The sequence below is a fragment of the Ciconia boyciana genome, chromosome 8 (assembly GCF_034638445.1).
Source record: "Ciconia boyciana chromosome 8, ASM3463844v1, whole genome shotgun sequence".
NCBI classification, from domain to species: domain Eukaryota; kingdom Metazoa; phylum Chordata; class Aves; order Ciconiiformes; family Ciconiidae; genus Ciconia; species Ciconia boyciana.
In genome coordinates this window covers 981,522-1,007,547 of record NC_132941.1, presented here as the reverse complement: position 1 = coordinate 1,007,547, position 26,026 = coordinate 981,522, and the positions used below count along the sequence as shown (strand labels likewise).

Here is a 26,026-nt window from a genome sequence, read left to right as displayed (position 1 = left end):
CTTGTGGAAGCACACACATATCCCATCCACATTGGAAACAAACACCCAAGTAAACCGCAAGTTGTAAGTGCAGGACTGCTTGCGGTAATGGCAGCTGCCAGTTGGAATAAAAGAACTGCTTGCACTGATCAGGGCCACCCTGAAATATTCCTAAGGTAAGTACAAGCCACCGAGCTCAGCAGTTCCAGCAACAGAAAAGATGAAGTTCATCATGGAAATGCTTGCATTATGGCAGCCCTAAAAGTATGTTGTTCGCCATCAGCATAAGAAACAGCCGTTTTACAAGAATGAAACCTTGCCCCTCTCACACCAGTTAAGCTGCAAGGCAGAGCGGAGACTAGACCTAGTAACACACGCCCAGCACACATCTGTTTTGCAACTCTACCACTGCAAGCATTTTTACTGTAAGATACTAAAAGAAGTGGTCCAAAGACAGCCGTAGTGAAGTCCTCAATAGTGATTTTTATTAAATTAGTTGCTTTATAAAACATTGCAGATGTCATAATTGTTAACATAACAATTTGCCCAACTGTAGTAACTGTTGCAGTTTGCTAAGCAAGTTTGTTTTTTTTTTTTAAATGAAAGAAAATGGCTGAGTTGTGAAAGATCTACCACAACCCATGAGAGACCAAAAGGAAGTCTTGTTTTTTTTTTTTTTTTTACACTTAAACCAGGCAATTAACTGTTAAAGAATACCCAACCCATACAGCTGCATTAGTAGAAATTTAGATGAATGGAAACTAAACTTCATATTCAAGACACAAGTTGTTTTTTTCAAATAAGCAACTCTTTCCTGGTCCTGCCCCACCCCGTGTTCTCTTTGTTTAGCTGTCAAGCTTTGCAGTAGTGGGCATCTCCAGTGATGCATTTCCAGGTGCAGTATCCTCACACTGAAGTTAGCAGTTCCCCATCACAATATACTGAAAACCTCAAGCTCTAACTTAAGACAAAGCAATTGTAATACTAAGTGCACACCATGCCCTTGCTGCAAACTGCTTTTGTTCATCAAACAAGTCGTTCAAGGAGGTACAGTTAAGGCCATGTCACTGAACTGTGCTGGTAATAATACCTTGCCATGTTGAAAGTCATTTCCAATTTAGTGGCTGTTACTATAAAATCATATAGCAACAGTTACCATTATCAGAATTTGGGGTTTTTTAACTGCAATTTACATAGCTTTTAAATGTCTTCACTCTAACCCCTGACCACAGAACAGGAAGCCCAGTGCTTTAGCACGGGCCCGTCAAGAGTTAAACCACCAGCACAGAGAGACTGCAATTTTGATTGTAGCATTTGGCAGAATTTAAAGGAAGAAAAGTTGTGCTACATGTTTAAGGGATTATGGGCAACAGAAAGACAACAGAAGGGGAGATAAATGTCACATGAAGTCTTCAAAGTCTTGTACGTATTCTCCATCGTATCCTCCGTAATCAGCCAGGTCATCTTTCATAGTAGCCTTTAAACCTCCTCCAGGCACGACACCTTTTTTCTTCTTTTTGGCTTTATTCTGCTTAAATAAGAAAAGCACGTTTACTTTAAAATCCACAGTAATTTGTCGTTATTTTAATTAGAGTAATGCCACATGTCTTTGGGTATGAGCATTCGCATACCCATGCGGTGAATGCGCTGTTGCCCTTTGATTTCTACCCCTGCATTTCATCCCACGATGCAACCCAGTCATAGTAAAGCTGTGGCATTTTCAGGTGTCCCTCAGCACCCTGCATCACATACTTGCCCATGTTTTGTCTTTCATCTTATTTTACTTAGACTCTAAACAAGTAGCATAACTAAGTAAATGCAGAGTCAAGTGTTTAGTTTTGTGAAATTACCATTTTAATTAAGGAATTTAACATGGCTTTTATCACCACAGTGGCTGAAAGTCTTCCTTGCAAAAAAAATGGAAGTCCTAAACAAACTTTACAGAACATTTCACAGTAAAGCTCTTCCTTGCTGGCTTGGTGTACTTGTAGCTTTCAGTGGTTGACCAAACTAATTTGCATGAAAAACCAGGAGAGAAGAGTATAAAAATAGGAAGTATACATACTTTTTCCTTTTAAACTTGTTTGGTTCAACAAGTCACAGGCTTCTCTCCGAAGTGCAGTTCATATTAAAGAAAAAGTTTATCGCACTTGCCAAAAGCCAGACTTAATGCATTAACACTGTCCGTAAAGTTTGTTTTGCATGAAGGTGCTTCACTCTCGCCTGGAGAGTTAGAACTGGCATCACAGAAGAGCACCTGCCACTGGAACAGTTTGTGTCTAAGAGGGTTCCCATTTTACATTTACAAGTTACTACCTTCATTGGTAGGAAACAAACAGCAGAGCACTGTTAGTCCTCCAATTTGATTTAAAACATACCAAAAGAGTTGCACTGCTAGTCACATTTTCTGCTTGATTTTGTTGCTATCTTTGTTGCTATTCATTGAACTCCAACCCACCTGGAGTTTTAACATAGATGTATGCTATAAAACACAATGTTTTGCATCACGTAAGCATCAGTGAAGCTACTACATCACTTCTTAAAACTTACTCTTCCTTGCCTGTGCTTTAGTTTGCATGACAGTGTAAAAACCCCAGTTACCTGCTACTCAAAATCCCAAACGTTGGCAAAGATTTAAGTTACTTCCATAGATTGGTATTATACTGACATTTAACTCTAAACGAGGCTGGCTTCTGTCCTCAGGATATGGGCGTCTGCCATTTTAACTCCAAGGCAGCATGAAACGTAACAAGGTTAGCACGTAGGTAACATTGATGTAAACTAATCAAGGTTTTGCCTGTGATCTCTAGATTCAATCATCTCCTGATTACCTCACACAGTGAAGAGGATTTAACGCTAAACCAGTATCCAAGGTTATCATTTAATCTCCTGCTACTACCTCTAACAAAGTCAGCAGTTCAAGTCAGCAGGAGACCTATTCCCATTTTCCAGATTAGCACCGTTAGCAGGTATTGTTATTGCTGCAGACACATGTAGAAGTCTTACCTTTTCTTGTTTTTGTTTTTCACTGCATAGTACTGTCAAAGTATTTGTGATCTTTTTCAAATCATCAATTTCCACTACATCGGGGAGGGGGGGAAAAAAAGATTCCTCATTAATGTTGTTCTTAGAAGGCAGTTAAATAATCTAACATCAACATTCTCTAAAAACTAGAAATAAGCGTTAGTAGTAAGTATGGGCAATTACTTGATTTAAATGAGCAAAATACAGACTGGGTAATTCTGGTCCTTATAACCACAACTGCTGTTTCAGATGGTCCCTAGTAAGCAGCTTGAACGTTGTAGAAGGTAAAACTTGCAAAGTAAGAGTTAGTGAACACAAAAGTCTTCATGAGGAGGCATTTGAACAGTAAAGTATGTTTTACTGTATTTTACTGCATCCATATCAAAAGGAGCACTGGATTAACAATAATTTATTGTTATTAACAACAAATGGTCCAAGAGGTTGGGAGTCCTTCACTTCAGAAGATCTGGAATCCATCTGAAATTTAAGTTACCAGCTCCAGTCAGCCAGTGATCGCTGTATTTATACAGCGCTAAATAGCATCAAGTTACCACTTCACTGAAGGACAATATGCGTACAGTACAGGAAAAGATCTCAAGCAATGAATTCAGCAAGTACTTCAGCCTACAAAAATTAGTTTAAGTTAGTTTTATCTCTGTATAGTTACATGCCGAATTCCAGGACAATTTATTTTGCAGTCCCAGAATTACATAAACTCAGTTTTGTCATAGTTTGCTTCCAAATGAGCTACTCAAGTTATCTGGCTCAGAGAATTTTTTTATTATTATTATTTTTAAAATGGCTTCAAGAAAGACATGCAAGATTTAGATCAGCACAAAAAAAAAAAAATCACACTTTGTAAAATGACTGTCTTTAACTGACATGCAGAAAGAGGAACTCTTGTACAAGCACACAATCTGTAATAAAGTTTGTGGGAATGGAATCGGATACTCGTCAGTGAAACAGATTACTACTTCGGTTAGCAAAAACTACATAGCTCCATCTCAATTTAACGTTTACTATAACAGCATGTTTTCAACCTCAACTCCATTGCCATTTTGGTAGCAGTGTATTCTAGGATGTCTTTCACTTAACTTACATGAAATACATACGTCTCGAACTAATGCTTCCAAAAAACTGGCGTAATGTAATGATTTTTCATACTGTGTAATTTTCTCTTTTAGTAGTTTGCCAAATTCCGTAAAATCATCTTTTGAAGAGGGATTCATGGCATCTATTCCACAAGTGTTATTTACACCTGCACAGAAAGACAGAGGTATTAGAGAAAACATTAGCTGTGATTCCAAAAAGATGACACCAGGGGAAACAAGTAACCTTGTTCACATTCAGTTCCCCACCTCCACTGAAGCTTTACAAAACCAAAGGCGAGGTTTGCTTGCTCACTTTCCACTGGCTTCTGCCGCACAAAAGCTAACAGCCTGAGTTACCAGCCTGTACGGAAAGAGATTCTGCTGCCAAGCTTAGTAATTTGAACCAGCTATTTCTGTTCTCTGAAGCAACGTGCACTACACGAAGCCCCTTTCCCCTTAAATAAGGAATTCCTGTCTTGAGCTCCTAAGCGCAAAACGTAGTTGGTTCTTTGCAACTGTATTCAATGCACCCCCCCCCAAGGCACTGTACTCTTTCAGAAGACTCGCAGAGGAGAATTTTCACTGAGTAACAAGCTGTGTAATTCACTATAATCAAGGAAACAGGCTTTCATGTTTGAAGAATGCTGCTATGAATCAGTATCTTTGCTAGTTCTGTCAAAGCACAAAACCAGAATGATCTGCTTTAAGTCCACTTCGTCTACACCGAGAAACAAGCTCATTCCACTAACATAACTGGCTTGCTCAACATCTAGCTTAGTACATAGATTGCCTGAAGTAAAGCACGCGTGAGATGCTGTGCCACACTCATCCAAAGCCTCATTAAATCCATGTTGTAAAGCACCTTCGAACATGAAGAGACAGTACTTTTTTCTTTTTTTTTTCTTTTTACCAGAAGTACCAATATGTTGGAAACTTTATTCAGCCATCTTTTTCCTACCATGACATGTTAACAAAAAGCACCTTCTATTCTAAAGATGTTTTTGTGGCTCTTGCAATTAGTCCTTCGTACCAGGACATGCCTCCAGTAGTCTGAATTTAAACCCCTCTTTATTCTCAGTAACACAACCTGCATGTGCGCCAACAGTCAAATCCTGCTCAGTTCTTTTTGCAGGGTATCCACACATAACAGTTTTATTTGGAGGATACAGGGCTTTTGTGACGCTACAGTTACATCGACTTGCTCAGCTCGGGCACAGCACACTTACCAAATGTTTCTTTTGCTAACTCAAGGTCAGACTCCTCTTGTAATTTCTTTAGTCGTAGTTTGTCTGCTAACTGTTCTTCTGGTGTAAGTTCTTTATGTTCCTCTGGTGCCTCTAACTGAATTAAAAAATGTATATAGGGATAACGTTATATTGCTTACCCTTAAGCAGAGGTAGTACAAGAAATCGTGTTTTTTCCAGTGCTGTCTGAATAGCTTACATCTGCCTGAAGTCAATACACCTCAAGCACGTACAAACCTGACAACCACCCCAACACCGTATCACAACGCCACCTTGTTTCACAAAGTGTTCATTTTACAACAAGTAGGAAGAAACACCTTAGTTCTGAGTTTCACAGCTGCGTGTTTTATCATGAGGTGCATACAAAAGAAACAGCGATAAGCATTATTTCAATAACCTGGTTAAATTACAGAGAAATTAAAGCTAACATTCCCCAGATGTTATGAAGTACAAGACTTAAGTTTGTTTTATCAGAATAGTCAAGATCTTTACAGGTCTTGTTCAACCTCCAAAAAAAAAAATAAATTCAAACCTGCCCTCTAAATTTTATGAGACCCAGAACAAAAAAGGAGTTACCCTTTTTTTAAGCTCCTCTTGCTTTTTCTTCTGTAGCTTTTCTTTTTCTTTTATTTTTTCTGCTATTTTCTTTTTTTCTGAAACTTTCGGTTCTGTAAAACATTGAACAATACAGCTCTCAAGAGGTCTACTGGGTTTTTTTTCCAGCAACTATAGAAACCCTAATCAAAGAGAAAGCCTCCGAGCTCAGTTACCGGAATCTGAACACAGAGAGAGTTAAAAGACATGCTTTGTCAAAAACAAACCCGACCCCATTTGGAAAGTGCTTTTGATTCTTCAGCTACACTCAAGACAAAACGAGCGGCTGTTCTGATGCTGCATACAGAGCCACGTATTCCTTTTAAGTCTTACCTTGTTTTATCTCTGTCTCCTTTACTTCCTCCTCTTCCTCCTCATCATCCCAGTTATCCTACAAAATAAATTTTAATTAAGATTCTTTTACAGATACTTTCTACTTGTTTAGGTAACAAATACAAAGAACAGTAGCCTACATATAACCTCTTTAAATGCTCACGTACTCATTAATCCTATGTATTGGAGCGAGGAAGTGGGGAGGAAGTCATGAGAGCTGTACAGCAAGGGCACTGCTTTTGGGAGCTGACCAAGATGTTTCAGGACCAGTTCTTACCATGAAAAAGGCAGCTTTTATTCAAAGAATCAGGAAGCTCATGTCAATATAGTTACAAAGGCAAGATCACAAACAGTCAAATCAACACCCACAGTCAAACATGAGTTTATTGTAATTTCTTGTATTACACATTACAAGATACTGGAATGTCATCGGATGCATGCACATAGTACAGCCACCGCTGGAAACAGACAACTCAGCTGAAACCATTTTAAACCAGAACACGCTGTCACCACCACCAAAAGACCCATTCTTTCTGAGATCCCCGTAGCTGACCCACACCAGCGTGCCCCTCTCCCCTGTGCTGGAAAAGCATTCGAGTGGCTGCACGTGGAACTGCGACACACGGGCGAACACTAACCCCAACGCAACGCGCAGCAGACGAGGCTGCGCTGCAGGAGCAGGGAAAGCGGCAGTAAGCAGACAGAGGAGAACGCAGGGGAGAACGCCCAGCTTTAGGCAGGAACACCAACTTGTAACAGTCACAAGAACACGTTTTGGACCAGTTTTTGACTAACGACTACTGCTTTTTTAATAAGCAAAGGGGCTATCAAAAGACTCTTCCCACGAACGAATGACTTAAATGTTCTCCAACAGCCATCCCATTCTCAGGTGTATTTTCAAACAGTCTCAGCTGTGGTGTCTGCAGTAACTCTGCCTCCAGTTTTTATCTTCAGCACGTTTAGGGTTCATGGTGGTCCTCAGCCACTGTGCTGCACGCCTCGCCGTCAGCCATCGCTCCTTCCTTTCAGAGCCACTGTCTCCCACTCCACACAGCCGCTGTCCTGTACCCTGGTGGATGATCCCTGGTTCAAAACACTACCTACGGTTCAACTGAATACTGAGGAAGCATCGTTTCCTACAGAACTGACCTGCTGGTGTCAGCTGCAGACTTTGCCAGCAGTAATTCTGCAGTTTCTTCCTGACAGTTACCTGGGTAAGGGTTATGGGAGTATATATTCTTGTCCTAATGCCACTGCAAATTCAAGTGGATGGCCTCCGCATGGAAATCAATGCTCTTAAAATTGATGTGAAGTTACATCCTGTGGTACTCGGCATGTACACACCAGAAGTTAAAGCCAAGAAATCTCACGGGAATCTAATTTTAGTCACCTGTTTCAACTCAACTTGCAAGCTTAAGAGATTACATTTGACAAGACCTAGTTTACACAAAAATCACACATACTGTCAGTACATCATTATAGGTAAGCTTAAAAACCATAAATCCTGAATTTTCCAATTTCCACCTCACAACAGTAATGCAAGCTATTTATTAATTTCTAAGGGTTGCTACTGGCATGGCAAAATAAAAGACACTGGCGGAAGAACTCGGTATTTCACTGCAATGTGCTGATCCAAGCAAGGAAGACGCCCAAGTTCATCTACCAGCTCACTCAAGTTAATTGGCCCTGGTAAGGGATTCAGCTTCCCTTCCACATTCCAAGAAGCTGACTTGAATTTGGAGCAGCATTATTTTAGCTCCTATCTAATTAAGAGTTTGTTACACCCACTTCTGAAATAGCTCTTTTCATTACTGCTGTATATAGCTTGCTGCCTTACCCCTTGTCCTGTCCTTCACAGACAGATTTTAAAATCAAGTATTTTATGGTGCAAAACCTGAGAGGACGGGCACCCTGTCCCTTATGTAAAGGTACTAATGGGATTGAAGGAAACTACTGCATGTCGTTATTATGTTTGGGAGACTTAACAGAGGGTACGTGGGCAAGGACTTCCATGTGACGACAGACGTGCTCCTTCCCCACAGCAGACCACATCCCTGCTAGCCACGCCTGCCGCAGGGACAGCGCACGGTGGCAGCTTTAGCTTGCAAAGCTGAGATGATAAAGCAGACCCTTTGGCAGGCAGTGTGACCACCGTCCATCTGGCCCAGCCTCCCCCTGAGCTGTTAGGCGGAATTTAAGATTGACTTTAACCAAAGGGATTGTTCACTGCCGGGAGCCTACCCACAGCTCCACCGGCAGAACAACACTGCTGGCACCGGGGACAGGCAACCGCGGGCTCAGCGTCATCGGAGGAATGCTCCTGGTAGGGCAACCTGCGAGACATCGCCGTCTGAGGATTCCCTCTTCAACCTGGTGTGCTAAGATACGCAGGTCTCCCAGCCATGCTGAATACTATCTCACTCTTCTCCAAGCCTTTTTTTTTTTTTTTTTTTAAAAACAGCAATAGAACATGATTCATATATTGGGCAGGCTTTTTTTTTTTACTGGGGGGTGAGGGGGAGCATCCAAATATACACCTATTTCTGTGTTTTATACATTCCAGTGAACTCTCTTGGAGGAAAAGAAAATTGCTTTAGTCTATCTTTGCACTGATACAAAGTAATTCAAGGAGAACATCTTTATTCCCAAATATATTCACTAAAGTACCTTAAAACTTTGAAGTATTTCAACAATACTCATTTACGCATACTTATCTAAAAAAAGGCCATTGAAAACATCTTCCACTTGATGTAAATAAACCCTTGATGAGAGCAGCTCTCTTATGATTTCATATGCTCCATCCCATGTACCTTAAATATATGATAATGCACATTATTCGCCCCCAAAACCAGAAGACATGACTGGACAGCGAGAGGTACTCCAGCGTTTGGATTCCCAGCTAGACCAGAACGCTCTCCTTCAGAGAGAAATGACTGTACCATGCCAGAGGCTGTCGCCTGGATGACAACACGCACGTTTCCCAGTTCTGGCTTTGCTGAGCACAGAATTGCCCAAGAGTAAATAGATGAAAATTCCTTGGCAGGAGGCCGGTCTTCTGGGAAACTCGTGTTCTGGGTAACATGGTAGAGCAGTTTTGGTACTGATGAAGATGCTAATTTTAAACCTGGGGAAGTCAAAGTTTCTTGAACTTCACAGTTACTTTTAAGTTCACTACTAAAAACTCTTCCAAAATAAACTACAGAATCTGAATATATAAAACACATTCCAAAGCGTGAAACACCAACCTGAAGACAAACTCATGGTCTGAAAACACCTTGCGCTTCTATTTTAGACCACGTCATTTTTCTTAGGCGGGTACTTCCCCAAGGTGGACCCTTGCAAATGAGGTACCTAGAGCCAAAGCAACCACCTCCCAAGCTCAGTGCTGTCATCTTTAGTGTTTATACAGGAAGAGCAAAGCAAAGGAAAATAAAACAACTTTCTTTGCTGGACCAGCCTTTCTCTCTAGATGCAGCTCTAGAACTAAAAGCATGATCCCTCAGAAAGAGTTAAGTCGTTGCATTCTTACTACACGTGGGAAAACTTTGTTCCTTTATTAAAACAGCCACAGAAAGCAGAGGTGTCTTCAAGAGAATAACACTTTAGAGTCCAGGTCTCTTGGACACATTCTATCGTAGCAGAGAAGTTTCTCACTTTCAAAGGAAGGAGAAAAAGCAAGCCTCACAGAGACAATGAGCCTAAGATACATGTGTATATATACACATATACATATATAAATTATATATATGCATAGTGTTACATTCTAACCACACTCTTTACAAATGACTGTAGCTACTGTATGCAGCGATACCTTTACTTACTTTGCCTGCTGTAATGTGACACCTATAATAACTACAGGGTGTGGGTGTTATTAAATTTAAGAAGGAAAATGGACAGCCTGTAACTCACAAAAATTTGTTAGTTTTCTTTTAAGAGAGGATGAACTACTTTTTTGATACTATTTATAAAAAGAATACCACCCTAAGCTCCAACTGTGACAACTGTGTTGGTGTTTCTCAGAGATTCTGGTAACACAATCAGCAGCCTCAATAACAAACCCAAGGAGTCCTCACCCAGTAGGCAGCAATACTCTACTTCAGAAGGCGTCGTACTCGTGGCCACACGACAGTGACCAAGTCACCTCGGGAGATTGTCGATTACGAGATCCCAGCAGCTCGATTTGAAACAAAAAGGTCTTTTTCAGATGACCTATTTCCATTCCTTACATTCATCAAGCACGTTCCTTGTATGTTCCCTGGCAACATTTTGCTCCCTGTCTGTACGTACGCAGAGCAAAGCGACGTTTCTGTGGCATCCACCATTCCGTCACCCTGCCTTGCTAAGGGACAGCTGGAACTAAGTAGGAGAAAACCAGCTTTTAAGGAAGGTCTGGTTTCATAAGCATCAGAAATGCACATCTGCACATTTTAATACCGATTCCGTGCAGACATCACTCTTTGAAACACAGTAAAAATCCGTTCCAAATAGTGCCTTAAGTAAACATATTTTAAGTGATCTGGGCACTACCAAATCCGAAACTGCACAGTAATGCTGCTGTACTTTCCATCTGTGGCGGTGGGGCCCGGGAGGGGGGCGTGAAGAAGTAGGCAAAAGGGGTGGAAAAGGCATGGTGCTACAAGACAGACGTTTCTGGTCGATAGCAGAAGCACGAATGCAGCACTGCTTTCGTTAAAGCCCATCCTAACGGCTCAGACAGCGCACCAGACTCAAAACTACGAATCTGCAAGGCTACAGAAAGCAGGAGAGAACTAGCCGGCCACAGGAAAGCGCCCAGAAGCCTGGCAAGGAGCTGGGAAGCAGCAGGTGGATCCCCCAGAGAACAGGAGACGCCTCTTCAGGCTTGGAAAGGCTCTGTCTGTCTGTCTGTCTCTCCCCTGGAAGACCCAACACAGCGGGAACGCCCGCTCTGCGCGGGGATTCAGGGGCGCGGGGCAGAGCCAGACTCGTTTTCCACTCGGCGTTTTGACGTGTCATCTGTAACCGACCGCTGCCCTTTCGGAGCGCCGACACCCGAGAGCCCTTTCCACGCGGGCGGAGCCGCCGACACCCGCCCGGCCGCCAGCCCCCGCGGAGACCCCCGCCGCCTCCCCCGGGGCCCGGCCCGGCCGCGGACACGCGCGCTGCCCCTCGCCCCGGGCCGGCGCGTCGCCACCGGGGAGGCGCGAGCCCAGCCGGCCCCACGAGCCCGGCCCACCCGGCGGGACGTTCCCCACCCGCCGCCCGGGCCGCCCCTGCCCCTGCCCCGGGCCGGGCCGGGCCGCGCCGCCGCCGGCCCGCGTCCCCCGCACACGCGGCACCATATGGCAGCGGCCCCCGGCGGGCCCGGCCCGCTCCCCGCCGCCCCCGGGCCGCGGCCAGCCGGCGGGGCCGGCCCCGTGGCCGCGCCACGCCGCGAGGGCTCGGCGAGGGCCCGCCCGGCCGCACCTTCACGTCGTCCTCCTCATCCTCGCCGGCCCAGCGGTCTCCGGCCACTCCCGGCACCAGCCGCTTCGCCACCGGCTCCACCACCTCGAAGCTGTCGGCGTCTGTGGGGGAGAGGAGAGCGGGTGAGCGCGGGCGGGCGGGCGGGGGGCGCCGGCGGGGCGCGGCGGCCGCCACCTACCCCACGAATCCGCCGCCTCCGCCGCCATCTTCCCCGCCGAGCCGCGACCGCCGGCGCAGCAGGCACGGTGAGGCAGCCGCCCCAGAGCGGCCCCAGCCAGCGCCGCGCGCGGGGCACGCCGGGACGGCGGCGGACTGCCGGAGCTGCGCCCCGCCCGCCGACTGCGCGCGCTCCCCCCCGAGCTCCGCCCACCGCGGGGCGGGGCGGGCCGTGAGGCGGCGGTGGCGGCCATGACGGGCGGGCTGAGGGGCGAGGGCGAGCCTGGCCGGGCGGGCGGGGGCCAGGCGGCGGGCGGGAGGGGAGAGGGGCCGCGCTGCGGACTCGCCTTCGCCCCTCACGCTCCCCCCGCCGGGTCGGCTCCCCTCGGGCCCCGCAGGCGCGGTGCTCTCCCGAGGGAAGGCCCCTTCCCCGCAGGCTCTGCGGCGCTAGCAGGGAGCGACGGCTGCGGCGTGAGGGGAGCCTCGCCCGCCGCGGGCCCGGCGGGTCGGGTAGCCCGACTTCGGAGCGCTCCGGCCGGAAAGGCTGGGTCTGACAGCAGTCGGTAGCAGAGCTACAGGTTGGCTTCCTTCCTGCGTTTGAATGTGTCCACGGAAGGGGAATAAAGTGGGCAGTGTTTTGAACTACAGCTGTCACTGGAACCGGTGTCCTGGTACATCGCCCTCTGAAGAAGAGGGAAGAAGCTGTGTTACTGTAAGAATTTTTACATGACCATAACCATGCCTATACTCGGCACGTGCTACTGCTTCAAGTGACAGGTAAGGTGAAAGCAGTAACATTTCGTACCTGGATACCTACTCTACAAGGAAGACGGTGATTTTCAAACGCTCTTTTCACACCACTACTGTGTGAAGAGACTGCGGAGTTGGCCCCAAACCCAAAAACTGTCCATCTTCCCTAATAAAGACAAAACTTGGGGCAGTCTGGGCTGACTCCTCGCACCCTTTGCAGATGGCAGAGCTTTATCATAAATAGGCGCAACACCACAAAAAATAGCATCGGCTTCAAGAAACTAGCCTCAGACAGGGCGAGCTTTGCCAGCTGACGCATCAGCGGCTGTCCCCTGTTCTGTTCGTTTGCTTAGGCTTCATCTTCTGATCCTGCAGTCAGGCTGGTCTACGATGGTAAAAGAAACACTTAAGTCTCATTCAGAAACTCGGTTTCTAGCTATTGATTCTTGAAAATATGTAAGAAACGGACACAAACATGGAATATAAAGAGATAGAAAAAAAGGGGAAATAGTTTTAAGGTTTTTTAAAAATTGCGAAAATCCTGTTAAAGTACGTATCAGGGCATTCAGCTAGCAGTTACCCTCGGATCTGGTCTGAATATATTCCCTCATTTGCTGCCATGGCTCCTTTTTTCCTTAGGGAAGAAAAAGCGAGAAGCACACTCTTTTGAAGATCCTTTACCCATTAAAAATACTAATGCACGATTCAAACAGAGCAAAAGGCAAAGGCTAGGAAAACACCCCAACTGTTGACCGCTAAACTTCCTTAGCTGACTTTCCTTCAGCTGACTCAGATTCTTCTTTTCCTTTCATAAAATGTTAGCAGTACTGACGAGTTAAACGCTTGTTGCTTTTTATCCAGTCCAGAACTGCTTGATTGTATGAACGTGGCTATTTTAAAGCATTCTGGGATCTGTGTTATTTAATAACGTTTAGCAGCAATAGCATGAAGATTAGTATCATCCCAATAAGGTATCTTGACAGCACCCCTCTTAACTTGCTGAGGGACTCGCATGCGCTACCTTAGGAGCCCTGTTGTGCCATCTTGGATGTCTTCTTCCCAGAAGCATCGTGCTTCTGTCACAACGCTGAAATAATTTCTAATTAATAGATACGCTGGAGACTGGACAAGAAGCAAGAGCCACAAATCCAGAAGTTCCACCTAGGAAGGCCTGTGTCCACCTGAACACTGCTCTGCCTTCAGCTGTTTTCACTTCTTTGGGAGTGGGGTGGGGAAAAGTTCATCCTCCAGTACTGTCACTTGAACATCTTTCACACTGACTGCACTTGTCAGCAAATAATCTAAATCACATTGTAATAATATATGTTACTGTATTGGAAGAAGGCGTAGCCTCATAAAGTTAGGTGAGAAGATACAAGATCTGATTATCAATGTGTTGCTGAGTAAAGAGGGGTATCGGTGACATGACAGTACGTTTCCCCAGGTGTCCAGCAAAAGTGACAAATGAAGTTGGCCAAACGCCCAGGTGAGAACACGCTTCCACTGCCGCTGCAGTAACCCACCTGGCAGCGTGGGGGAGGCTTTAGGCTTGCTGCCTTTGGTCGCCTTTTACAGTTCTGCTGGAAACGCATTACGCAAGTAATTTAATGGAATGATTATATGGCTGAGTGGGAGAGAGAAGAAAAGAAAAAATAGTTGAAGTCTAATGCCTGAATGTTGCAATAAAGTGTCTCCTAATCCCCCAAATAACAGGATAAGTTTATAGTCAAGGTAGGTTATGAACTGGCCGTTTCCTAGCTTTCAGGTTCATGATCAGCCAGGACCAAACATGAGCGAATGGTTGCAGCAGACCTACTAGCGATAGTCTCGCAGCCAGAACGCACTTTCACAATTTATCCATATGATGCTGTTTAGGGTGGGACTTTTAGCTCAGATCCCTGAGGGATCGTGGCCGTGTGACACCAGAAGAGTAAAGGCGAGTCCTTCACTAAAAACTTCAAACGCAGTAACTGACCTTAACCCAATGGAGCAGAAATGTAAAGATCACCTACAAGAACTAAGTGTCCACAAATTCAACACTCGGTCCTCCGACTGAAGACAGATGCGAGGGACGGAAAGGCTGTAGCCCCTGGACACAAACCCAACTGCAAGTCATCACTCTTCTCCAACCTCCTCCCCACCGATCCCAGGGAATGTTTTATTTTGAAACTCTCGGGCCCATCTTGTCCCTTGAGATGGCTCTGCCCACAGGACCAAGGGAGAGAGACCTCAGTGGCTCCAGAGCTGGGATTCAGTCAGAGGTAAGCAGACCTCTGGCAAAAACCTGATGATGCTTGATGCTCCACACTGTTTGGATGTTCCTGATGGAGCAGGTTAGAAGCGGAGGACACCTTTGTCTCGCGATTAAATGTCAAAGCCACGATGCGCCTGGGGTCTACAGACCAGGCCCTCGTGAGCCTCCTCGGTGGTGTGTTTCCTTCCACCTTGTCAAATAACACCAAATATGTAAAAGTATTTCTGTGAGAATCTGAGCAACTGAGTGGAAAAGGAGGATATATTTTGTCTGAAGGTAATACATTTAGAAGAACATGTCTTTCAAAGAACAAGTGGAGTGATATGCAATACTATGATATATGTTAGCTAGGAAAAAAATATTACGTCCAAACTTATTTTTTTGTTGTTACCTATTTACCAGGCAATATAAATAACAACAGAGACATAACTATAGATCAAATAATGTCCCAAGTTAGATCCTCACCAAGTCTAAACAGAGTTTCACAAGCTCAGTATTGCTGTGAGGATAACGATGAAACTGCCAAGAACCGTGCAGTGATTGGGAACATGTTAACTATAAAAATATTATGTATTTACACAGCACATTTAAAGTAATCGAAACATTTGGATTAAAACAGTTAAGTATTACTCCCATTGTACAGATGAGGAAATTAAGGCACAAAGAAAAAAAAACCCGCTCAGCCCAGCTCTGAGTCAGAGGAACTACTACCTTCTAGGAAAGCAAAGAGGTCTCATTTTGGAGAAGTCTAAAGATTTCTGCTTAGGAGGAAGAACAAATGAAAATGACCCAGATCAGGCCTTGTGCTCATTTTACAGAAGATACCCACTGGAATATGTATCACATACTGAAAATCAGACCCAAAGCAAGACCATCTTAAAAGAATCTGCTGTGACAATTCTAGTACATAAACCACATCTCTTTTTTTCTTGTTCAGCCTCCAGTGTCCTTAGCTTTCAAAACACACACACGCCACTTCTTTTCCTTACGTTTTAAAGGCTGAAAACTGACATGAGGAATGTCTTGCTTTACAGAAAACAGGGTCTTCAATGAAGGATGATACCAGCTACAAATCATGAAAACAGTAGCCAGAGCATAAATATTTAATATAAATCTTTATGATTCTATGTACTAGAAATGATTGCAGAAGAAACACACATTTGTAGAACATGAGTTCTCTTCCAAGTGTATTTTACAAGATTCAGCCTATCAGTACAATGACATTTTTGCAAGTATCAAAAAAAATAAAGCAAAACAGTATTACATTACACGGTCAAGACAACGAAAATAGCGATGTGCTTCACAAAATCTGTACAAGTTACTCCTTAGCAGACCATCCTTGCTTGCTTCCAAACAAAAACGCTTGCTGCCAATGTTTGGGGGGGTTTGTGTGTTTGGTTTTTTTTTTATTTTTAATTTTTTTACAAAATTATGACTACTAGCTAAGACAATGATGCACCTATGCTACTTCTCATCAGCCATTTATCAACCGGTTTAGGATTTGATTTAAGTATCAAGAACCTAAGATGCAAATCTGAAATGACATGGGTTTGGTGTAACCAAATCTTTGAGAGCAGTCCTTTAGTGTCTTCAAAATAACACAGCGACATTGTTCTCCAGCTGAACGAGTTTAATGCAACAGTTATTTCTCCAGAAAAATTGTCTTCCCGTGAACCTTCACTTAGCTTCCACTCCCCAGCAGCGGTAACTGGTCTAAGCCCTGCAGCCCTCGTTGCCACAATCCCACTTTCTCCTCTTCCTTTATTCTGTCACGGCTAGTTTTCGGCTGGATCGGCTGCCGGCACAGGCTTACCATGCAGCTGCACGAGCACTGGCACTGGCAGAAGGAAGCGGTAATAAATGTGTCCCAGGGAGGGAAGGAAAAGTAGGAGAGAAAGCCTCCCAGCATTCGACCAGCCCGCACTGCGGGGGAACTCTGCTGCAATTCCGGGTCTGCTTGTCAGTCTTCACATTCCAACTTCATCTTATTCACAGAATGGATTTTAAAGTCCCTTTGAACTCCAGTCCTCAAAATAATCTTTTTGCTTGAAGATACTGGTGAAACACCTGTGATGGATTACTTCTCCCAGAAAGAGGCCTTTGTCGTCTAAAAACGAAGACGTTTACCTCACTCTCGGGAGGCGAAGGCCAAGAACGATTAGCTGTACACTGGGGACTGACGCTCGCTGCATTGTCTGGGTGGCTGCAATTGCTTTATTTCTTCTTGTATCGGTCTTTGATAATGAGTTTAAAGAAGTTTAATGGCAGGAAACGCAGAATTGGCATGACTGCAGGTCAAAGGTACCATCTGTCGTCTTTGCCACATAGATCCATAGAAGTCCGTTCACCAGAAAGATGCTGCCTATTTAACGTGATGCTCTACTTACAGTGGAAGACATTATTTTAATAGAAGAGTGATTAGTTTCTCTTGGCACCTGCTGGAACAAACTCGTCCGACTGCGCTGCTATCATACCAGTAGGTATCGTCAATTTTTTAAATTGCCAATAGGTTGTGAATGTTTACTTTCTGGCCTTGACTTCTTGAATTCCATGAAGTTCTAATTCAGCTATCTGCACTAGATTCATTTCAACTACACAAGCAGTAATTTTACATTGAAATTTTAGCTTTGCAAAGGTGTGCTCTCCAAGTCCTTCAAGTGGAACATAACGGGAGCAGAGCACAGCGAGGGGACGGAAGAAGGCACGGTTAACTTTTCTAATTCCCCACACTTAGGCGTACTCAGTGCTACTCCAGTCCTCACTCAGAAGCAAGAGGAGCGACAGCAAGGGTCACACGACTGGCTCAGTAGCCACAATTCCCTGCGATACAGGCATCTTATCACAGGCAGCGGCTCACCTTCACTTTCCTATAAATTGTGAAGTTATGAATCTCATAATCTACTTTAATATAGTAAAATACATGGTTGATTCAAGTTGGTTTAGCCAAAGAAGAATAAAGGGTACGATTTGCAGTGCAAGGCTGTAAGGAAGCCAGAACCAGGAGGAAATAAAGGAAGATGGGGTATTGACTCAGTCGAGTCACCACCTTTTTGTGTTTCTGGACAGCTTTCCTTACCGCACAGGCAAGCTCTATCGTTAAAGGCTGTTGCAGACTGTGGGCCCACATTACTATTCTGCCGGTGGCAGACGGGTTGGTGAGATTTCCACTCACTCCACCTTCTCCTCATCTGCTCCTTCCCGGACCCTCTCCCCATCGGGGCTCGATGCTTTTTCAGCTGCACCAATCCAACCATCGGTACGGCTGCCCTCGAACTCGGATGTCGGAGAGAACTGCGTTTGGGGAGGGGGGACGACATGCTACGAAAAGGACACTTGCTTCTCACAGCGAGCGACAGCAAACTGCTCCAACAGTTCTGCTGCCAGCGGCAGACTGACCCGGCACCGCTCCTGCCAGTGCCGCGATCTGTTCTGCAGCGCAGCACTCGCATAAATGCGTTATCAAAAATAATCAGGTAAGTGCTTTGTTTAAAGAAGAGATGTCTCCTTAGCATGCCTTTGGTTGATACCGCTCTTGTTTTGGGAGATTTTTAATCAGGTCTTGAAACATTCAGGCTTTCTGATACATTTCAAAAGTAATGAAAAAATGTTTTCCTACACAGAGGGAAGGTGAAATGAATCAAAGGCAGAAAGGAAGCCAGGCATACCCAGGTGAACGCTATTCTGGCTACATAGCAACTTAAGGGGGAAAAAAAAAAGATTGAACATGTATTGCCAAAATAAGTATGAAAGACATTACTTTGCTGTCAGAACCAAGAATGCTCAAACCTAGAACAGAATGCATATGGACATGTAAAATTAACACACGATTACCACGATCAAGCAAAAGACCACAAATGAAATCATTAAGAACTTTGGAAATAGGATGTTGTGTTTTCTAAAGATACATAAAATTGGAATAAATGATACAGCTACAAGATTAACTGCTGAAGTTGCACAATTCTACATTCAAGACTCGAGTAATGCACGTAGTCAAGACTCCCCTGGTTACCAGTGTCAATTTTGGCGTGCACAATTTGATCCAGACTCATGTCAGAGAAACAGTTTAGTCTCACCCTCGAGACTAATAAAACCTTATAACTTTGCTTCATGCAAAGACCATTTATGCCAGAAGTGTTTGACATTTTTAGGAACTTACATTTTGAAGAAGGTAGACTCATTCTGCAAAGAAAGTTCAGAATGATAAATACCAGACTTGCAGCACATTAAAATATTAATATTTAATATGTTTACTAAGCAGTCTCTGTTATTTTTGTTGTGCATCTCTGTAGAACTGAATCCCTCAATTTACAGTTCGATTTCCCTCACTGATCTGATCATCACAACACAGATACAGCTGTAAAGTGCAATGTATGCTTTGGTTTTCTTAACTAAAGAAAGCACTTTTAGAATGGTTTTAGCCAAAGATAGGACCCACGTGTTGAAGGACATTATTCGAACAGATGTTCGTCTCTTTTTACAGCCAGAGGAAAGCGGTGAACTACTGAACAAAAATCGTTTCGTTCTGGTAGACCAGTGAATTTTAAAGCAGTTCTCTTAGGTCGATTACTTGGAGAAATTTGGAGGAATTCCACATTAAACAAGGATTCACTGTGAAACCAATTAAAAACCTCAGATTTAGATTTACATTTTAACGAACAACTGAAAAATAGTTGGCAAACCATGTAGCAATTCAAATACAAGCTGACCATTTCCAAATCTGTAAATATGTCCAGAACCATCTTATTGACATAAAACCAGGAAGGAACGGGGATGGTTACAGGGTTCACACGTCTGCGCAAAAGCATGTATAAAGGTAATGTTATGTACATTTTATTTCAATAAAGACATAAGACAAACAGCGTAAAGATGCCCAGATGCCCTAAAGATAAATACATTTAAAAGATTCTCATTAAAATGAATCTGTAGTATTTCTTTCCTGCAAGCAAAATACCTTTCTTTAAATACAAAAAAAATCAGTATTCTGAATTGCAAATGTTTTCACTTTTTTGCAGAAAACCTGCCATGATGATTTTTCTTTTTAATGAATAAGGATTTTCCACAAAACAGGCTTGCTCTACATGCTAATTTTTTTAAACAGTTCAGTGACACAATGTGCTAGCTACATACACAACAGATAATATAGTAAGAAAACACTCAACCTGATGAAAAGTTAAAATCTTCATTAATACACTGGAAAAAGTTGACATAACTCATGCCTTTTAAAATCAAAAATACAAAAATTAAATGTTTTCCTAAAAAGATTTTCCTTATTTTAAGGACTCATTTGAAAATGAAGCTGCATGTAATTTGTACAATAAAATTGTACAAGTAAACAGGTAATATACATAAAAAATTAATTGACATACTTCTCAATTATCAGTTGTCCACCTTTAATTTCCAATACTGTACTTTCTTAACAAGCATACAAAATATCAAACTTCTCTTTAGAAAAAGTGCCGTTCTGTGACATCTTTTACACAAAAACAGTCTGAGCCTATGGCGTGTCAATGCAGTCGAGAGGCAAAGCATCCTAACTTGTACAAATTATACCTTCCATAAAAAGCCTCCTGAAAAGGAGAGTACACACCATTATAAAAATATCAGCCTCTTGTAGGTGCTGCATTGGAGAGCCAAGGCGGAGAGACTATTTCCATAGAGCATAGCAAACCACTATGATAGCAGACTGACTGCCTCGGTGGCGGGGGAGTGTACTGTACCACAGGATTATGCAGAGCTACTGCCAGGTACCTTCGCTGTCACACAGAGTTTCAAACTGATTGTAACGCCGAGTGTCACAGGGGTACCGTCAGCCCATGCCAAACATCTTAAAATACTGAGCCACTGTGCAGAACACTTCAATCTTGGAGGAAACAGAAGGCAGCAGTAATTGAATTGCATCAAACCTAACAGGTGACCAAACTAGTTCTCCTTTCAAGATCTGCACGCACAGCATAGTCTGAGGTATTCCTTGTCCATCAGTTGTTTGTGCCACTGCAAGATATTGTCTGTCCAGAGTACATGCCATCACAATGGTTTAAAATATTCTGAATATTAGTAATTCTTATATTCTTCTTATCTAGCCAGTCTCTTGATTTTTGAAAAGATTTCAACTACAGTAGAATATTACAGAAAGAAAATATAAATGCAGGGGTTTTCTTTCTAAATGAAACTTACATGGACTAAAACTAGAGAATATTTTTAAACAAATATACAGTATGCAGGCAGACGAAGCAGGAAAACGGCCATCCAACTGTTTAATAAAAAACTAAGAAAATTTGGCTATTTCCAGAAAAACTATGAAGCGCCTCAACTAAAAGGAATGCATAATGAAAGTCTAATCTAATACAGGTCAAAAATGTAAAAAGGTTATAAACCTTAACAGGAAAAATAAAACAACTTTTACTGGCCATTCCTGTTGAAATGAGAATCTTAAAAGTAACAGAAAAGTGGCTACAAACCCACTTAGAGCACCGAACAGAGAGAAAATAAAAGTCCATTTTCAATCTCTGTTATATCATAAAATCCTGTGTTTCTACAGGTCAAACTGCTGGTGGCAGAAACAGAATTCTTTATAAACTGCAGATGTCCTGTACATAAAAAAATTTCATTGGAGTTGCACTAGTTCTAAAGACTCTTCTGTTCTAGCCTACCTACTGTGTTGTACTGTATTGTACTGAATGTATTCAATCTCAGATATAGAAAGTCTCTTTCTGTAACCCTTGATTATTGTTGGGCACCAAAGATAAGAAAAGCAAGACGGGGTACAAAAATGCAAAATTTCAACAGTAATGGCAATGTTTTGTTTTAGTCCAAAAGGGTCCTGCATTTTCTCCCCCTTCAGCAATCGGACAAAAGGCTTTAATCGGGGGGTAGCAAGTCATGCAAGCGAAATCTGTCTCTGATGTGAGGTCGGACATCTTCGTTCTGTAAAGGGGGAAAAAAAGGTGCCGGTTTTAGGAGAATGAACGCATCTACAAATCGGATTTTAACAGGGTCAGTTTTCTAACAGCGGTATTTTCATATAACAAAATATAAGCCACAAATATATGTAATTACAAGAGACTTACAGAAATAACTACATAACATTCACAACAATTTCGGAGTAATTTATTTGCATTTTAAGAATAAAGGCACACATCACAGCCAACAATAGGCCTTACTTAATCTAAACGCCTAGAGAGTCTCAATTTCATTCTCATTGATGTTACAATTCTCCGTTTCTCAATTAAAAGCACAGGTAGAAGTAACGACATTCTGTCTCACTATGTCAGTAAGTCCTTACGCATACTCGAGTTACCACCCAGAGTATCCTTTTCAGAGAGACATATGTGACTTTTAGCAGTCTAAATCTCAGTGACTCAAAAAATGTGAAAATACATGAAAATCCTTAAAAGAGCTAAGTAACATTTTTGGGTGAGGGGCAGGGAGGAGCTAAATAAAGGAAACCCTTACCAGCTCTACAAGTTTCTCCAGAAATGGAATCAATTTTAGGAGTTCGTTGTCATTTTTATCCATGAACCAGCTTTCTATAGGAATTCCATTTGAAAGCTAAAGTAAAAACAACAATTAAAAAAATCGTCAACACATGATTTATACTGAATTTATCGAAAAATATGACTTGTGAAATAGCGTTCTGGGGAAACGTGATTCCAAGCTAGAGTTTATCAATATGTATTTTTCCTCTAAAGTTTGTATTAAAATTCACTTCCAAAATATCTCCTTCCTTTGCACACATCACTACAAAAATTTCCACATCAAAGCTGCAATAGACCGAGCTCTGAAAGTTCTGCTGAACTGAAAAGCGTTGGTATTTTGAGAAAAGTTCCTGTTAAAGCAGACATGGATACTAACTGTGTGCCGGCTGTACGCAGTTTGTGCAAACGAGGTCAGCCAAGCAGGTTTTTGGGTTTTTTTGCTTCTTTAATGTAGGCGAGACGTTAGAGATCACGCTCTGCACTCCTGGATCTATAGAATGGACCAACTGGAATAGTTACATACCACGCTTCTGGGAAAATCTAAATCACAGGGTATAACTTCATAGCATGGAAGCGTAAGCAGTTTTCACAGCTGTGGGTCATTTCAACCAGTGATTTGTTCTTAATCATTTCACCAGCATTAACAAACTAAATCCACAACAGAGTCCAAGCAGCAGACTTAGCAGACGGGTGGTTTCTTTAGAAAAGCTGGATGAGAAATAGAACTGACTGGTTATATAGTCTGTTCCTCTAAGCAGTCACTTAGTGTGCGCTTGATCAGCTCTTCACAGAGACAAGAGAAAAGCCAGCGAACCCAAGCGATTCCTTAGTTTGTTTTGTAAACTTAAATCCAAACTTAAGCACAACACTTAAATAAGAAGGTAAATCAAAATGTAGCGTTTCACTGTCTGCCTTCAGAAGGGTTTTTGCCACACCTGACAAGTTTGCTGCCAGCAGCATCCTTACCTGATAAGCAAAGGCTTGCGGTGAATTGTCAATTATGATCGTTTTCGAAAGATCTCTACCAAGAATGTTTAAATCCTTTATGTAATTTCCTTGTACACAAACACAATGCTCACGGAAAAGTCGATGCCTGTGATTAAAGTAAAATACTAATTAATGAGACAAATTACAACATCTGCATTGCAGAGGGGAAAAGAAGAGTGAACTTTGCTAAGTGTTATCCAGTGTTTTTCTCTTCCGATCTACTTAGCTCCTTTTAAATAATTCTTCCCATTTTTTCCATTCGCTTTTGAGCTTTTTACTGGTAAAATTACTAGTTAAGGTGATTTTATACTAACCTAGTTCTGCAGTGGTTGTTTGTATTTAAACAGAAAAGCTGAACTCAGATGTGACAAGTATTTGTCACGAGGGTCGTGCTTTCTCACCATTTTTGCAGATGGCTGGACAAAGGGACCCCAAATTCTCAAATGATTTTGCAAGGCCCCAGCATCAGAGATGAGCTCTGCACAGGAACCGATGTGTTGGGCCGTTATCCCTTTATTGTGTCCCAGCCGCGAGGGCAGACGGCCTCCCTGTGCCACCGCATGCTGGAACACAACGTAGCAGAAGAAACGCTTCCTTTGTTATGTTACCTCTGTGCGCAATTAACCTATTTCAGTTATTAAGGCTTGAAAAAAGCCTCGAGGCCAGAACATTCCATCAACTTCTTCCTTTCCAATTAGTCTGCTCCCTTTTAATTTATTACAGAAGAAATACATAGTAAATGGATGGATAGACTAAAAGGACTCAGATTAAAAAAAATGCCAGGAATAAAACTTGAAATTTCATGGAATATCAACGTAATTGTAATTTAAAAATAAATTGTAAACTAGACAGAGTTTGAGTTTTACACAGCCGTATTACAATGCAGTTTCTTTAAGGCTGCTTATATTTTTAAATGAAGTTTTTTAGAAGCTGTACATAGTGTGCTTAATTTCATAAAGGGGTTGAGCTCCTAATGTTGCTATGGAGGAAAATAAGCTGATGCCTCGGCAGCGAATGAATTTATATATAGGTTCTGAGTCACACGTGTGGAGTGCCTGACAAGTCTACCTTTAGGCTAATGTCAAAACTAATCATGCCTTGATGTCAGCTTTTCAGCGGCACGTGAATCACAACTAAATTCATGCATCACATGAATCTTTCTGCAAATTCTTAGAATTCTGTTTGGCTGTATATTTTACTATCTTTTCCCTAGTCCTGGCACAGTTAAAACTGCAGTCCTGAATCATACGTATTAGGTTCTTGGAGAAGATTTTTAACGCTATGGATGCATGCTTAGCCTCAGTTTCTCTAGTGCTGCGTTTGGCTGTGTGGTTCAGCTAGGCTCAGATTATTCCAATGACTGAAAGTCTTTGAAAGTCTAGTTTTGTTTGCCCATTCAAAACACAGCGGCAAGTAAGTCTACCAAAACCAAGCCAGGATTCTGTTGCGTGTGCCACATAAAAACAAGCAATAAGATGACTGTTCCCGGATGAAAACTAGCGAACAGTTTATCTTTGCGTTCTTAAGGAAAATGAGTTATGATGTGCCTAAACTACCAAGTGAAAACAATGGATGCAACCACTGTCTCAGTCCAAATGGTCATTTTATTACGCGTGGAAACCAAATCAAGTTTTCACTGAAGAATATTACAATAAAACGATGCAGAGAAGTGCTTTGCCAATGACGTCCCGGGTACAGACCTCCCGCAGTTCTGACTACAACCAAGTAGAGTCGTTTACTTCCCTCACTTGGGACACCCTATGTAGGGTGAATCCCTGAGAAGACCCCTCTTTGGTTTCAACTGTCCCACGTAACAGTCCACCTTCCAGATGAGAATAACAGAAAGAATCTCATCCGGCAGAATTTCTTTATGCCTTAAGGGACGGTTCTTGAGAAGTGCCAATCACTTCCAAACAAAGCTCAGTATTAAGAAGAGAAATGAAAAACCAAACCAACTCTAATACAAACCCCACAAATTATTTTGTGATTGAATAAGAAATAAAAACATGCCGACTGTAAAGATAACTACACAATTCATAATTTATAAATAATACATCGTTTGAATAGTTTAAAAGTAATTTAGTACTCAGTTCATTTTCTTTTTTCGTAATGAGCATTCCCAAGCAGCTCAATCACATTTTTGATACCCAAGAGGTGATTTTCTGTGAGCGAGCCTGCCACGCTACAGAGCACGAATGGGTGCGGGTTTTGGCCACGGAGGGCAATGTAAAGCTGCCTGGGTTTCTCTCATCACCAGGGCAGTAAGTCAATCACATCATTTCATTTTTCTCTCACTCTTAGACCAGACAGAACCACAAGGAGTCACTTTAGTGAGACACACTGCAACAGCAAACATGTCACAATCACTGTCTTCATCACGTTTGTTAGGCAATAGCAGTTCATTTGCTTACAACAAGTATCACAGTTTTTTACTTTTACCTGACCAGTTGCTTTTTAGGGTCTAGTATGTTCAATAACTTGTCAGCATACACCTTCTTAGAAGCAGTAAAAAGAATGATCTAGGGATTAAAGGGGAAAAAATAATTATTTTAGATATAAGTATGTGCATATGATTTAAAAGTGAAATTCAAAGGTAATTCTAATTGTTTTTACCTCATAAATCTGAGACATACGTTCCAGGAATTCTCGGAAGAATGGCCTTAACCGGACATAAACCTGAAGCAGAGATGGACT

General features: G+C 42.6%; 2 protein-coding genes across 6 annotated transcripts in view; both read right to left on the bottom strand.

The window, feature by feature from the left end:
• Window positions 1-442: 442 nt before the first annotated feature.
• Window positions 443-12,030, bottom strand: EIF3J (eukaryotic translation initiation factor 3 subunit J). 2 transcript variants are annotated; one of them, XM_072871746.1, is made up of 8 exons: window positions 11,889-12,030; window positions 11,711-11,811; window positions 6,266-6,323; window positions 5,915-6,006; window positions 5,321-5,435; window positions 4,103-4,261; window positions 2,986-3,059; window positions 443-1,510 (listed from the first exon to the last, which is right to left on the bottom strand). In XM_072871746.1, the coding sequence occupies exons 1-8, from the start codon at window positions 11,914-11,916 to the stop codon at window positions 1,379-1,381; spliced, it is 759 nt and encodes a 252-aa protein (XP_072727847.1). In that variant the 5' UTR covers window positions 11,917-12,030; the 3' UTR covers window positions 443-1,378. The 2 variants fall into 2 exon arrangements, with proteins under 2 accessions (XP_072727847.1, XP_072727848.1); XM_072871747.1 differs by having other exon boundaries at window positions 443-1,507.
• Window positions 12,031-19,678: 7,648 nt separating this feature from the next.
• Window positions 19,679-26,026, bottom strand: part of CTDSPL2 (CTD small phosphatase like 2) — a 45,974-nt gene continuing 39,626 nt past the window's right edge. For all 4 annotated transcript variants that reach the window (XM_072869512.1, XM_072869513.1, XM_072869511.1 and 1 more), the window contains 5 exons: window positions 25,946-26,008; window positions 25,772-25,851; window positions 23,312-23,438; window positions 22,323-22,418; window positions 19,679-21,794 (listed from right to left, as the gene is read on the bottom strand). In XM_072869512.1, the coding sequence (XP_072725613.1) occupies window positions 21,729-21,794; window positions 22,323-22,418; window positions 23,312-23,438; window positions 25,772-25,851; window positions 25,946-26,008 (432 nt within the window). In that variant the 3' untranslated portion in view covers window positions 19,679-21,728. The remainder of the gene's footprint in view (window positions 21,795-22,322; window positions 22,419-23,311; window positions 23,439-25,771; window positions 25,852-25,945; window positions 26,009-26,026) is intronic.

Coding starts and splice junctions, on each gene's coding strand:
- EIF3J (XM_072871746.1), bottom strand. CDS start 11,916: ATGGCGGCGGAGGCGGCGGATTCGTGGG. Junction 11,812..11,888: donor GGAGGCGGCGGATTCGTGGG/GTAGGTGGCGGC, acceptor TCTCCCCCACAG/ACGCCGACAGCTTCGAGGTG. Junction 6,007..6,265: donor GGAGACAGAGATAAAACAAG/GTAAGACTTAAA, acceptor AATGTTTTACAG/AACCGAAAGTTTCAGAAAAA.